Genomic DNA, 15,067 nt, shown 5'->3' with positions numbered 1-15,067 from the left:
GCCTCCGTTGATGGATTAGTTCCAGCAGCCGTTAGATGGTTGTGACAATGAGCGCATTCCCATGACCGCGCCAAATGGGTGGTTCTCTGCACTGTTACTGTCACATTTACTGCGACTGCTTCATTATTTATGAGGATTTATTTGTGCGGGCATTACTGGACACCGGGGCTGAACTCAGTCATCTGGTTCTGAGGTCCTGTTCCAGAGTGATTAGAGAGAGAGAGAGAGAGAGAGAGAGAGAGAGAGAGAGAGAGAGAGAGAGAGAGAGAGAGAGAGAGACTCACTCACACACTTGGTGACGTTCACTGTCTCTCCCTCCTTACCTTGCTCTCTTCCATCACTTTCCCTCCTCTCCAGCTCAAACAAAACTCCAGCCCACATCCCACTTATAGTAATTGATTGATGGAGTAGCTGGGGGAGACTTTGACTCGATAGAGGAGCAGATTGTCAGCCACACAGTTGCAATAAAAAAGAAAATCGCCTGAGGTGCCTGAAACAGAGGCAGAGGAACGGAGACGGGAACCGGCGAGAAGGAGGAGTAAGAGGAGGAGGCGGAGGGCAGACTGCTTCAGCTTGGCCGACTCGCGATGGAGACGCGCGGCGTCAGTGATTAGCGAGCAGCCGCTTGTGGGACGCGCAGGTTTTGTCAAGGTGGAATACAAAGTGAGGATCATCCAGAAGTTACCGGAGCCGCCTTCATTCCGTGTCAATACGCGGATTATCTGAGAAGCATGAACGTGCCGCCTCCGGACCGCAGGAAATACATGCGAGAACTGGCTTTGGAGATTGGTATCCGAGTTCTGCTCTTCGGAGTTTTTGTGTGAGTACCACTGAGTTTTTTGTCTTCCTGTTCCCTGAGAAATGTAGTGAGGCTTCGTCTGCAGTGATCCTTGACAGTGTGTTCAGTTTCCTGCCTGAGGTTTTCCATGTGCTTAGTGGTGTATTCAGGTTGTTTAGCCGCGGTGTGGTGCTGGACGAACAGGTCTCTGCTGAGCCGCAGTTCAGCACCATGGACAGATCTCTATTTAACCACTATAGGACAGCGGACACACGCCGCGTTAACAGGTTGTAAAAAAACAAGTTGAATATCCGGCAGCATTTTACTTCATGTTATAAATCACAATGTGTCACCATTATAGGACGATAAGCTCATAATATTATTTTTCATTAGAGATTATTAAATTGTTAGGTAAAGAGATCAATTCCATAAGAAATTGTGCTGGAGGGGAAGTCTCATTAGGTGATGTTTATACAGAGTACCTGTATATGACACAGTGAGAAGGTTGTTCCTCACATGTGCAGCCTTTAAAACTAGCATAACATTAATGACTAATAGTTTTTTCTAGCCTGAAGGCATATTAAACCTCGTTTGCATCATGATTGTGTTTTTTATTAATTCGCAGCTTAATGTGTTTTGAAAAAATTAAATAATAATCCTGCTAGCTGAAAGGAGTCACCTTGCTTTGGCTTTCACAATATCTCTGAAAGAAAGAAAACCAAAAATCTGCCCATGTGATATGGATTGTGTAGAAAACTGCTTGCATAAATATATATGCACATTAATATTGCTATCTGGTGTAGGTCTACCAAAAGGGATATACATGATGATGCTGCAAATTTACAGCGTCTGGTAATGGGCAAACTCAATTGGAGGGATCTGACCAAAGAAGCGATTGAGGCATCTTGTTGTATGCGTGTGTGTGTGCGTGTGTCTGTGTGTGTGTGTGTGTGTGGTCTGTGTGTGTGTGTGTGTTTGTGTGTTTGCGAGCGTCTGCTATATTCATAATTCTTGCTGATTTGCTGCGGTATTCCAGTGCTGGAGGCCACAAACAAAAAAATAGAAAAAAACAATTTCACAAAATATCATATCATCAACTAACTGCTATACTCTGCCACAGAAGCCTCAGCCACAAAGTCCTTGATCACTGTAATGAATTGAGTTTTACTACACGCATTTCCTCTTCTGTAGCCTGCACAGAAAACTAAGGCTAATAAACTGTATTTGTTATGGAGCCCTGTCTGAAAACTCAATCTGCTTTAAACTCACAGCAGTGCTCCTAAACTGAGATTAATTTGGTTACACATATACATATACAGTATATACTTCTTCTATATGACCACGTACAAATACTTAATGCAACAGTCTTCATGTTTAAACACACGCACACATGTCATCTTGATACCAGAGTCTAGACATTTTTGTATGGGCGCTGGACAGAGATAAATATTGCTGTAACAAGGAGCCCTATTTCCATTATTCCATTGTATTAGTCCAAAGATGCAACATTTCAATCATGTATCTTGTCAAAGGGATTTTTTGCTATTACACATTTCTTTGGGGCTGGCAGTAATTGTTGTGTTGAGCCCAGCAGATCAGAGAGATTTGCTTTCTGGCCCTGAAGGGCAGCAGTTTTCTGTTCTTTTCTCACCTTCAAGCCTTAGGTGAAGGCAGGGTAATTGGGGTCAACTAGAATCTGTAGTTTTCGTCACTAGAGGTGTAAAATACATTTTTATTAAACTGTCACTTTTTTGTGAAAGTGTAGTCCAGTGTAGATTCATCATAGGGTAAGAAATAGGTTTATCTGCGTATATGAACCATTTAGGCTCTGTCTACACTGCAGATACACTTAAAAAAAATCCCAGTCCACAAGACCCTCGTTTTACAAGTAATGTCCAAACACACAAAAATCACTGTGACAAATGCTCAAACACGCATGCCACTAAGTGGTGATAAAGTCTTCATCAACGATCCGCCCAATGCCAGATAAGAACATTGTTAGCATGCTCAGTGAGATTATTCTTCTATTGCTGGGCATGTGCAAAATAAGCTGTGGCATCATGGTTTCCATAAGACTCTTGGGCAGTAACAGTTTTTGTAACAGATTTTGAGAATTTTGAGCTTAAGTGACTTAAAACACTGTTTGCATCTGGACGAGAGGCCCAGAAGCATGGAAAACCTTTGTTTCACACAAAATATCAACATTAGTGTGGACAGGGTTTAAGACTCAACAAGAAGCTCTAAAGAAGATACGAATTCATCAGAGAGAGATATTTGGTCAGAAATCAAATGCAAAGTCTGACAATTCTTTAGTCAGTGACACTGATTGAATAATTCAGATTGTCAATTTTATACATACAACTCATTCTCTGTAGACTCACCCACACAATCTGAGAGCCATGAATTCGGAGTTTATTCACATTTAAAGTTTTGCCAAAGATAAACTGCCTTAGAGGGAATATTGCATTTCATTTGTGTTTGGTTGCCTAGCTGACCTGCCTGTTCCATTCCTCAGGAAGTGCACTGACCTCAGCAAAAGGCCAAATCTAAGATGTTCAGTTCAACCCAGAGTCATCAAATCACGAAGGGCATTCTGTCAGAATAGCTTGGTAGTCATCCCAGGACCCACACATCATTCAAAAGTAACACAAAAAATGTAATCTAAATGTAAATGGATCTTTGACATTTAAGTGGAAAAAACAAAAGCGGACAACTACATCAGAAATAGGCTGCTTAACATAGAAAGAAAGGATAATGAGATTGATGCTATTTCACTTTCCCTTGTAATCCAGAGCACAACAAGCAGGAGCTAAGACAAATACCACGAAGCAATTTCTTCCTTGAGTGGTTGTGTTGAAGAGATCATGTCTTCAATCAATCAGCAAGCTCAGTGTAGAAACTTTCTGTGTATTTTGTTCCAGAGCTCATAGTTGGACTTATGAATAGGCAGATTAATTCCAGTAAATATCAGTTTATTGGTTCCACGTAGAAGAGGAGATCATGACAGTGGAGTGTAAACATGCGGTTAGAGAGCTCTAATTTGAGATTTAACAGATTCACACCCGAGGCAGAACAAATGGAGAGGCACAAAAACTCTTCTGTGAACTCCAATCAGTGCAATCTGAAAGCTTGTTGATGGAGTGATTGGCTGGAGAAGAGGGCTGCTGTTTTTTGGATGGAGGTACAAAACAAAATATAACAGATTTGTTTTCAAACGGTTTGGGCCTGTAGCAAAATGGACAATGTTATAGCAGAGTATCGTTCGTGCCATTTATCTTAATTTCAGCAGTGCAATGCTGTTTACACTGCTGTTTGCCTTGTACAAATCATTGCTATTTTTAATATTTCCTGGTGTCTATATTGCATGTTTAATTATTTATTACTTTAAACTTACCTACGATATATATATTGCTGATATAACAGCAAAAAAGGGGAAAGTGTTAAAGTGTATACATGTAGTCTTGCAGAATATCCAGTGTGATTTGGGTTGAATACACTGGGATAATAGTGTTGGGCTCACTTGTTTATTTGCAGCCCTGGGACATCGTCCAGAGCCACGGCATGTCTCCGAAATCCTTGTGATTATGTTGGGGAGAAGTAGAGGCCTTAGCCTGTGTGTGAGTAAGCGGATTGTGGAGCTTGCACATTAGGGATGGAGGCTCTTGCGCTCTGGTTTTGTGGAGAAAATCTCTTAATAGAGAATTGGTTACAGAGTCATCAGCACCCATTGTGTCTGTGGATGAAATGAATTGAAATGTACATGTAATATAGGAAAATGTTGGTTATTTGTGTTATAGTTATTTGATTGATGATAACATAAAATGTAGCTGAAAATAAAGGAGGAATCCTTCAAATTTGTTTGGCAACATTGTCCATGATTTCACCAAGTCTACCTTAATGATACTGTACAATAAAACTTCTTAGAGCGGCCACTTCCTGAGAAATAAAGCAGGAGAGCAACAAGTATAACCAGTGTAACCATAGCAAGGTTATATTATTCTGATAATGAAGTCCGCTAGAAAAGATAACAACCACAATGTAAATTCATTCTGCCCAGTTATCTGCACATTAAGCCTTGGTGGAGATGGTTGCTAAGGAGTTGGATGAGCACAGCCTTTCACCTGCAGCTCTTCATCCACTGTAACAGTTCACTGTGACTGCTCCTGCCTGCTCCATTAGCTCCTCCATTGCAAACTAACAAGGCCGTAGTTCAAAAGCTGTTATGTTGCTATTGACTGGGTAAGGTCAATTTGCAAAAGTGGAGACATGGTTTTAAACTCTGGTGGAACTGCTGTAAACAACTACTTTTAATGGAAATTTGCCAAATTCTGCTTGGAAAGACTCTCGCCCAGTCAAGACACATTCGGCGGACCAGTGGTGTATATCACTCAGTCACATGTAGTTACGTTTATGGGGCTGCCCCGCTGTTGTGTTTCAGAAAATGCCCAAACTACCAGTTGCTTTGTGGTTGTAGGTGCATTTCTTTTTTAATAACTGATCGTGGTTAACACAACAATGGTGACAGTATGTCCCATTTACCTGTGCAGTAACTAAATCCAGCACTGGTGTCGAGTAAAGAGAGTGTGCAGTTTACAGTGAGGCTCATATCACATAATGAAATACAATTCATACAATTGAGCTGGATTAGAAGAGAGGATACATTTATTGGTCCCACACACATGCACACACACACACGACATGCAAATGGGGGAACATTTGTTCTCTGCTTTTGTCCCATCTGGTGAACACAGGAGGACACACAGAGCAGTGGGCAGCCATGCATAGTGCCCAGGGAGCAGTTGTTGGGGGAGTAAGGTGCCTTGCTCAGGAGCACTTAGACAGTGGGGTGGGGTAGGCACTTAGACAGTGGGGAACAGATCCATTACATGCAGGCATTGTTTAATGTAACTCCCTCATGATTTGGTAGGCAACCGAATTCAGAATATCAGACTCAGCCATGTCCAAAAAAAACAACAACGCATAGAGAGATTGATTATAATGTACATTGAATCTGACTATTGCAGATAAAAGTAATCAAAAAGGGAGTTTGACTTCATCTTAAAGATTATGACTTTACAGGATCATTGATAGTGGTACTGAACCGACTCTGATGTGCATATTCATATATTGTTGTGAATTAATTTAACCGATGTTTGTTAACAATATATATGTAAATACAGTTAACGTAAGAAATATTGAGTTAGAGTAAAGTTTTACATTTCAGTAGATGTAGGTACAGGAAATGATTTAGGGGCCAATCGGTACATTACCCATAATGCTATCGGAGCAGACAGTGGAAACGGCAATGCTGAGAGAAGTTAGTTTGTTGTTGCTGGTAGCAGACAAGTGTAAAGGATTCTGTTATCACATGTGTAATCACCCGTTTTTGTTCTCAAAAGAAAATCTCTGTTTTAAGTCTGGAGTCTTGTAATGTCATTTTGAAAGAAGCTGGATTACGCTATGATTTACATTTTATCCTAAACTCAATCCACAAAAACCTCAATCTCAATGCTGCTGATCGAGGAAGTCCAACATGCACACCATTGTTAATCCGTGTCTATTTCCTCACACACACACAGTGTTGCTTCTCAGTTTGAGCCTTTCTCTTCTCATGTGCTCATGATTCATTTGCCATGCGTTTACTTTTCTTTATCTGTGTATTCTCTCTCAGCATTTTTATTTTACCATCAGCAGCCTCTGAGGCACATAATCACAGGTCATCCAATCTGCAACCCCCATTATCTTAGAGATGAAGAAAACAATGCCGTTTACAGGCTTCACAAGTGATTGTGGCTTGAGGGACAAGAAAACACTTTCCAACAGAGATGGGGGATTTAAAAAAACAGAGAGTGTGACCTCTAAGATTTGTTCATTTTTCAATCTTTGTCCTAGGAGAAGGCAACCATTGTTATGCTTGATCATGTAAAATAAACCTGATTAATTACTCTGTCCACTCAGAGCTTATGAAAAGGCTATTCATGGGTGTTCAATTAAACTTAACAAACAAATGATAATTTGACAAGACAAAGTTGAAAGCGTCAATGATTTCTGTGTTTTACGCCAGATTTGATGGGTGAGAGGGTAAATTTAGCATATGAGAGGTCAATGAAAAATATAGAATGATATTGCATGATCAGATGGATTGGAAATGTACAAAAGGCCGAGGCAGATAGAAAAGAAAGGAAGAAGATGAGCAGAATGGAGGTATTTGTGTTTAGCAGCTGGACAGAGGAGGGAAGGCAGAGGAGGGGAGGAAAGGGAGGATCAGCAAACCGCTGCAGGTGATGTTGCAGAAATAACCGTGATTCCAAAGGCAGCAAAGGCAGCTGACTATCACAGCAAGACCAGGGAATCCCTGACAGCTCAGTATGTCACTGCTCTAAGCCTCCAGGCATTTCACTCTCCACAATCAATTGATCAGCTCATTATGTCTCGCCGTCCCTTCTGTCATCTATCCAACCTTATCTCTTTATTTCCCTGTGGGCAGCTCACCGTCTGTTCGCTACACCAGTTCCTCTTAAAGGAATACACCAAGTCTTTTTTCGCCACGTTCCTATTAGTCGACCAATTTATTAGACGATGAGAATTTACTATAAAAAGATACACATAAAACGTCTGATTCTGTTGCTATATCGTGGTTACCGATAACAGTGGTAACAGACTTTGTTTTCTGTCACCTGGTGTTCATTTCCTGTTTCAAGCTGATAGCCAGTGTTATTTCTTTTATTGATGACCTTAGCTGCTTATATATCATTATAACCATGCTGATGAAATTTCTTCAATCTAACTATCAAACGAGATATCCAAAAGTTGAACAAGATGGTTGTTTTCACGAATGCGCCACGCTTCCACAACATCAACAGTGTACTCCTATATGGGCTGTATTCTTGTTACTAAGACAACATAGGCCTGGTTATGTTGTATCTGAGGGTAGGGATGAGAGACAACCTGCATGGTCACTCAGGGTGGAGGACTTAGTCGAATGTAACAATCAATCGATCAAACTCAAACTAATTGTAAAGCACCGTTCATGGAAGAACTTTGTTAAAACCCCCAAATAAGGTATTCTGACAACACAGGGTGCAGTCCTGCTAATTCTGGTGGAGCTGGGATGGATGCTCCGAATCATCAAGCACAGAGGGCCTGAAAACTATTTTGATTGTGCTAGGCAGCTTATTGGCTCAATTTCTTGTGTCTTTATCCACAGAACTATTTTCTTTTTATGCCCACTAGTGGTTTGGTTCATATTGCAGCGCTTTGACCATAAATGCCTCTGTGCTTGCGTATAGTTCCCATGTCTGAGTCTCACGTGAACAATGCTTTAGGACACATGTACAAGAACACAGCCTTCCTGACTGAAGTTAGCTTTATTTTGTAGAGTTGCCTTCTTCGTCCTAAACATGTATTGTCTCATTATAAATGAGACAAGAAACAGAATTAAACAATGTTTTATTGATGAAATGTATCAATATCAGTTCCAAGCCCAGGAGATTGTGAACGATTGCTACAGTATTATAGAAATATAGTGCATGATATTTTGTGCATGGTTGTTCCTGTATTCACTCTATTTGTCTGCAAATGTTCTGTAAAAACTCACCATTAGCCAGCAGAAGAAGAAATATCTGAACCATGACTGCAGCTCAGTAGGTGGACCCTGAGCAGGGGGGTGGATTCTGCAGACCTTGAAGTTGTAGACTCAGTGTCGAAGCAGAGAGGAAGATCCACTCACAGTTTTCACGCCTCATCCCATCACAATGTCTTGCACCTCAATTTTCCATCCACAGTCCCTTTCTCAGGTATATTCTTAGATCTGCTCCATTACTGCCGTTTCTTGAATCATACCATTATCTGTACAAAGACAGAAGAGAGGCTGAGGAGATGAAAAAGTCTCCCTCAAACACACACACACACACACACACACACACAAACACACACACAAACACATATTTTGGAGTCCCCTGGCCCAAAGCTCAAAACAAGCAAGCCCCTTTCCTTCTGGAGAAGCCTTCATCGCCACATGTGTGTGTGTGTGTGTGTGTGTGTGTGTGTGAGAGAGTCTGTGTGTGTCCCCCTCAGGCCCCTGGGTTCTGCTGTCAGACCAGACTCTTTCCTTGATGACTCCTCTGTGGTTTCTTTGAGAAATGCGCTCCAGAGTGATAGCTCAGTTTTTTTTGCCACAGCACAGGGTGAATCATACATACAAGTGTCCAGACCCTTTTCACTCTTTCTTACACTGCATTGTGTTGTGTATTCAATTTCTAATTAATTGAAATAGGCCTTGCCAAAACATATACATTCTATGTATCACCAGTGTGTGGCAGAACCCAGTCGTTTTCCGTGTGGTCAAGCCATCATTCACTTCAAACAAGCTGCTGGTATAATGGTCCTGAGGGAGCTGGTATGCAGGGTTAGTGCATTAGTCTGTCAATTTTCTCACTTTGAAATATGTTTGAAATATGAAAGTCTTAGCTGAAGAGAAGCACACCACATACAATCCAAAACCACATGACTAAATCCAGGTGTCAGAAGGAGTTGTTATAGCAAAACATATACCAGATAGATACTGTACATGCAAGATTATTGGATTACAACCAAAGGAAGTTTAAAAAATGTAATATTTTGTTAAATTGGTCCACATTGGGTTACTGTAAAAAACTATTTAGATGTGACACACTAGAATCATTTTATATTCAATTCCTGCCATAGATCCCCTTGATACACACTGAGCCTGTAAGGGTATTTTGAAAAGTGTGTATAGTGTAAAGTCGTACCACACTCATTTTTCATATTATTGGGGCTGAATTGAGCTTTAGTCAGAGACTGTCTGACAACTGCCTCACTCTCCTGTTCGCTTCGATTCCATCGACATTTTTATCATTGCTTGGAGTTTGGCGACGTCATGTCCGTCCACAGAATATCTTAAATCCCCAGTGGATGTACAGGGTCTGTAAATTGTAACACTAGCTATACACTCATCAGGTTTGATCATTGGTAGCTATGAATACATGGTCACTTACTAGTCAATGACAACAGGGAGCAGCTGAGATGGCTGAACAGATTTAATGCAGTGGTTGGGTCCCGTTTTGTGATTCCCTGCTGATCCAACTTATGTCTGCCAGCATGGCTCCACCCTATTTGTCTCTAAAATGAAATAAGCAGAGAAAATAAAAAGACGCTTCAACGTGTATTGTTTTAATTGGGGGTATGACAAACAAATGATTCCGTGCTTCATCGCCTTCAAGAGGATAAGAAATTGAAATGAAAAAGGTTTGGATCAACATTTTAGAAAGCTCTCCCCACCACCATTATCAAAACACTTCCAATGATGGAATATCGTTTTTTTCTATTTTTGCATTTGTCACCTGTCTGCACGCTCTGTTTAGAAACATCAGGTGTTGGTCTGAGCTGATCACAGATAAATCAACAATTCTCAACGTGTATTCCTCCCACCCTATGGGGGATACAGACTAATGACAGGGTAGGTGCGTGTCATTGAGTGGGAATTAATGCTTTGATATTGGAACCCCCCCACCCTGTAACAATAAACAAACCATGCTACATATTAGAAATTGGTGTTCAGACAGAGACTCTGTGGAGATATATTTGAATGGGATAAAAATAAACAACAGTCACCGCTTCTGAGAAAATCAAGACAACCGAAAACCAAGTCAAGGAAACAAGACAAAACCGATTTTGTTTTTTCTGTTCACGGTGAAAGTGGAGGGGGATGAGGAGAGACCAGTGGGTGTTTTATGTCGGAAACTCAGCAGGAACATCCTTTTGTGAAAGCCGCATCGGAGAAACAACAAAGCACTGACAGCATCATACATGACCATGCACAGAATTGTGCCCCCCCCCCCCCCACACACACACACAGCTTTAGCTGTGGATTCAACTACGACAACACCACAAAAGTGAAAGCTTCCCTTCTGTCAATCACACATACTTATGTCACTGATTTCAAATGACCTTGAAGAACTCCCTGTCTATTTAAGCAGAGAGAAATTTCCCCTCATCCCCTTTGCTCGCACTGCTGCTCCAGTATTTCCAGCGGTTCGTTCCACTCCTCCACCACAGCATCCACCTGTAGGCTCCAACGGGGGGGACAGGTATTTGCTAGTCACTCCCCTTACTTCCTGTTAATCATTTGGGGGAGTGATTAAGTTGGAGCTAAACCTGTTCTAAAGCTCCAATAAATGTTTGAACGTGAGCTGTATGACTGAGCTGACAAAACAATGGTCCATGAAAATAACAGCTCTTTAATTGCTAAGGCAAAATAGACGTTTAGATCGAACATATTTTGTTTGAAATATACTCATACTTCAAATATACAAATATAAATTGGTACAAAACAAACAATCATAGCATCATCCCATAATGAATAAACAATAATTAATAACAGTTTCATAATAAAGAGGTTTAAATGTATCTCACCAGGTGCTTCATTGGGTTTGTTGTGTTCCTCACTTTACACAGAATTGTTTTAAAACGTTTTGCTGCACTTCCCAGGGTCGGAATCCTTTCAGTTGTGACTATGATGTTGTCCGTGAGCAGGGCAACTACTTCAGTACAGTTTAGGCTTGATCTGGTCCAGTAGGGATCATGTGTGTAGGATCTGATGTCTGACTGGCAGCTGATTTCAGTGCCCGACCTTAATGCCAACAGTGTGCTGTCTGCTGAGCTCTTTGGGCTTCTTGACTGCTACCTGTTGAATTGAAGGATTGTGTGGGTGTTTGGATGGATGGTGCACGGGCCATGGCAGGGAGGAGGAAGGGTTCACAGGCACTAATCAAGAGCCACATGTGCAATGGATGCTCTGTGTCATACACAGAAAAGCTCCAGTATCAGAGCAGGTTATCCTTGAGCTAAATGAGGTTCACTGATGTTGGAAGCATGGTTTATTTAAGCACGGCAGTTCCCTACACTTTGTGAGGAGATGGTAGCTGAACATTCCGCTGTGCTCCATGTTGTTACGTGTCTGAGCTCAGGGAGGAAACTTTGGAGGAGGAGCGTTTGTTTGACGTGCAAGTTAACTGACAGCCTCTGGTGAAACTGGCCTATTTCAGTGATATATTTGGAAAGCTGAATGACTTAAATCCACAGCCTCTACTAAGAGACAAGCACCTTCCTCACCTGACAGACAAGATCAGCGTGTTCACTCAAAAGCTGGAGAAGTAGGCCATGTGACTTGAAGTACTGATTCCTTCGAGAATCTGTGCAAAGTTGATTGTGGAGCTACCTCAGTGATTCCACATCTGAAGGAGCGTACGTCTTCCCTGATGTGATTCCTCCAAAAGTACTTCAGTGCTCAGTCTTGATAGATCCATTTAATGCATCCAAAGCACCTGCTGATTTCAGGTCTGCAGAAGAGGACTAGTTCATCAAGGTGACATCTGACCCTAACCGGAGGCTGAGATTACAGCTGAGCCTCTGAGTGAATCCGGGCTCGGTGTGGAGAGGCAACATCCTCTCACAGAGCAGAGGGCAGAGGGCTGTGAGCATTTGGCTTCCCTTTGCCACTTCCTATTTCTGTGAGATTGGCTAATCTGCTTTTGTCCTACTAAAAACAAAGCACAGATCTAAACTCAACACTGAGCCCGACCTGAGAGCAAGAATCTAGTCACCCAATTTTGATAAAAAACCTCTAATGTATTGGAGAATCTCCCTAATCTTATCTTTATCATATATCTCCCTTTGAAACTCATTGTTTTTGTTTCAACCAAGTGATTATGTGTGTCTTAACTCTCACTGTCCGATCAATGAAGGCAAAATGCCCCCAAATATGTATTTTATTTTTGGGGTCTAATTTTGTAAGGATAGAATGATGGGGAATTTCGCAGATTTAAGAAACTTTAAGTCAAAGTTGCTTTTTGTAATATTGCTGTGGTAGCGAAGGCATGCATTTTCCCCCCAGTGTTAATTATTAAAAGTACTTGCCAAGTGTAGCCTGTTCCCTAATATAACGGTCTATTAAGTCAGGATGGCTGAGTCTCAGTCAAGGCTCTTGAGCTGCTGCTGGCCAACTTTGCTCTGGTTGAAGGAGGCGGGCTCTAAACTTACCTACCTGCTCTGATTGAATCGATGAACCTGTTCACCTCTCGTTATTAATACATTCTTGTAACTATCATAAAACAGTGTTGACATGGAATGCAATTTATTGAAAAAAAAAATGTAGTGGAGTACAAGTGACAGAACCTGAAATATAAATGCACTTAAATTAAGTACAGCTATGAAAAATGTACACAAGTAACTTTATATAAATACAAACCATTTACCAAAGTAAATGTACTTTTTTACATCCCACCACTTTGAGCAGCTACATAACACTGATAGAGCATCCTATTCCTCTGTATCCCTACACCACCAGAGCTCTGCCTGGTATTTTATTCCTTCTGTCCCCTTTAGCCAACTTGAGAAGAGACCTCTCCGGGGAATTCGGTGCTGGCAGAGTGTCACTCAGCATCTATCTCACTCGCCTCCTCCCGCCCTCCCACCCACCCTGCCTCGCATGTGACAGGACCAGTGCTGTGCATTCCTGACACACTCGGTCAAGAGCCTGACTGTAAGCACGGACACAAACAGAGACGGAGCTGGGGATGTGACATTTATTGTACTCGCAGAATTCTGACTTGCATGGGATAATACATACTGGATACCTGTAGGCAAAAAACATAATGTCCGACGTCCATTGCAGTAATTTCATTTATTTAATATGATTACATTAAAATGCTGTTTGCTGTAATTGAGATGAGGATTTTAATGTGATTTCCCTCCGAGAGCAGGTGGCTCTACATTTTCCTTTCCACAGAACAGCGACGATTATATTAGAAATGGATATTAGAATTGATGTTCTTCTCCTTAGAGACACCAAACCCGCAGTCCCCAGGTCTCAGTTCTGTCTCCAGGCTTCATCCCATTGCTATAACCAGCCACAAAGCTTCACCTTCAGGCCTAAAACCTTCTGTTTCCTCACATTTCCCTGCAGTCTGGTCTCTTTACACCCAAAAAGGTATAGCCTGAAATGTAGGATTTCAGTTTACGGTAATCTGATAGGTAGATTAATGCTATAGCCTGATTTAAACTCACCTTTCTAAAAAGAGCAGTTATCCTCCATGAAACAGTCAACATCCCACAAAAGCACCCATTAGTCGTCAAGGAAGCAGTGCTGTGCTCTGGTCCACAGGTCCAATAATGAATGAAATAAAGTGGCATGATTAAATCAATAATGTATCCTCGGTCTGTCAGTCGCCTCCCTTCTTTTACTGTGTCCTGCTCCTAATCGAATTGCAGCAGCAACGCTTTATTAAATCACAGATATCCGGTCATCTTTATTTTAATCGAGCCATGCCAGAGAACTTAGATTTGATTTTGCACGAATAGCAAATGCAGGATTTTTTTTTTTCCTGTGTGGAAACTTACGCATACCCTTCCGGCAGTGATGAGTGTGTAAGTTGCAGATTTGTGATTAACTGAGACTCACCTGCTGCGGCTCTCATTTATCAATCATTGCCCATTTTTTCCTTTTTGTAAGTGAGACGATTGGGACTGAGCACGTCTCCTGGAATCATGCGGCTTTGGGAAAGCTGATGTGATCAGATGTGCACTGTGAGGACGATATTTAGTGTATTTCTAATAGACTGCAGGTAAAAATGTGCCTTTGAACCACTACCATTTTTTTTTGTAGACTTCTTCATTGCAATTCCAATACAGACTCAAGTGATATGAGTTTTGACTATTGATACAACACATGTGCCAAAAAAGTGTATTTTAAACAGAGTTGAATATTTTTGGGAGATTATTCTCAAAAATAATTTTTTTAGTCTGAAAACTCCAGGGTCGCTTTGTAGTCTGGAAGGGCAAAAAACGAAGCATTTAAAAAAGCTTTGCTTGTACTGATTCTGTGCTTATATGACTCGACTAACAGCAGTGAATGCAAAATGTTGTAAACATGTTATGTCGGAGTTCCACCTCGTCGTTGGTCCAAGGAGATTTCTCTCTCTCGTCTTTCTTTTCACCATTGCTGTTACCTTCCAAATGCAGCATGACCAGTGCATGTGGAAGGTAACAGGATATATGTTTTCTATTAGTGTGGAGAGGGATTATTACTGATGCAGAGCTGAAATGCTCTACAGATAAAGATTTGTTTACAGAGTTCTTTACTCATCCAAAATATAAGATATCACAAAATCACCACATAGAGAGCTAAACATTTTAATACAATCTCCTAACTTAACACATACTCTCCATAACGCATTACTTATTTGATAAGATTAAAAGTACATAAGTGAA

At 41.2% G+C, this 15,067-nt stretch overlaps 1 protein-coding gene across 1 annotated transcript in view; it reads left to right on the top strand.

The window, feature by feature from the left end:
- The first annotated feature begins 387 nt into the window (after positions 1–387).
- The window catches only part of plpp4 (phospholipid phosphatase 4), a 46,926-nt gene continuing 32,246 nt past the window's right edge, over positions 388–15,067 (top strand). Inside the window, exon 1 of the mRNA XM_062400409.1 lies at positions 388–820. Coding sequence (XP_062256393.1) covers positions 732–820 — 89 coding nt within the window. The 5' untranslated portion in view covers positions 388–731. The remainder of the gene's footprint in view (positions 821–15,067) is intronic.

Source organism: Platichthys flesus, chromosome 12, assembly GCF_949316205.1.
Source record: "Platichthys flesus chromosome 12, fPlaFle2.1, whole genome shotgun sequence".
In the NCBI taxonomy this organism is placed as follows: Eukaryota; Metazoa; Chordata; class Actinopteri; order Pleuronectiformes; family Pleuronectidae; genus Platichthys; species Platichthys flesus.
The sequence above is the reverse complement of the archived record's forward strand: the minus strand, read 5'-3'. Positions and strand labels throughout refer to the sequence as shown.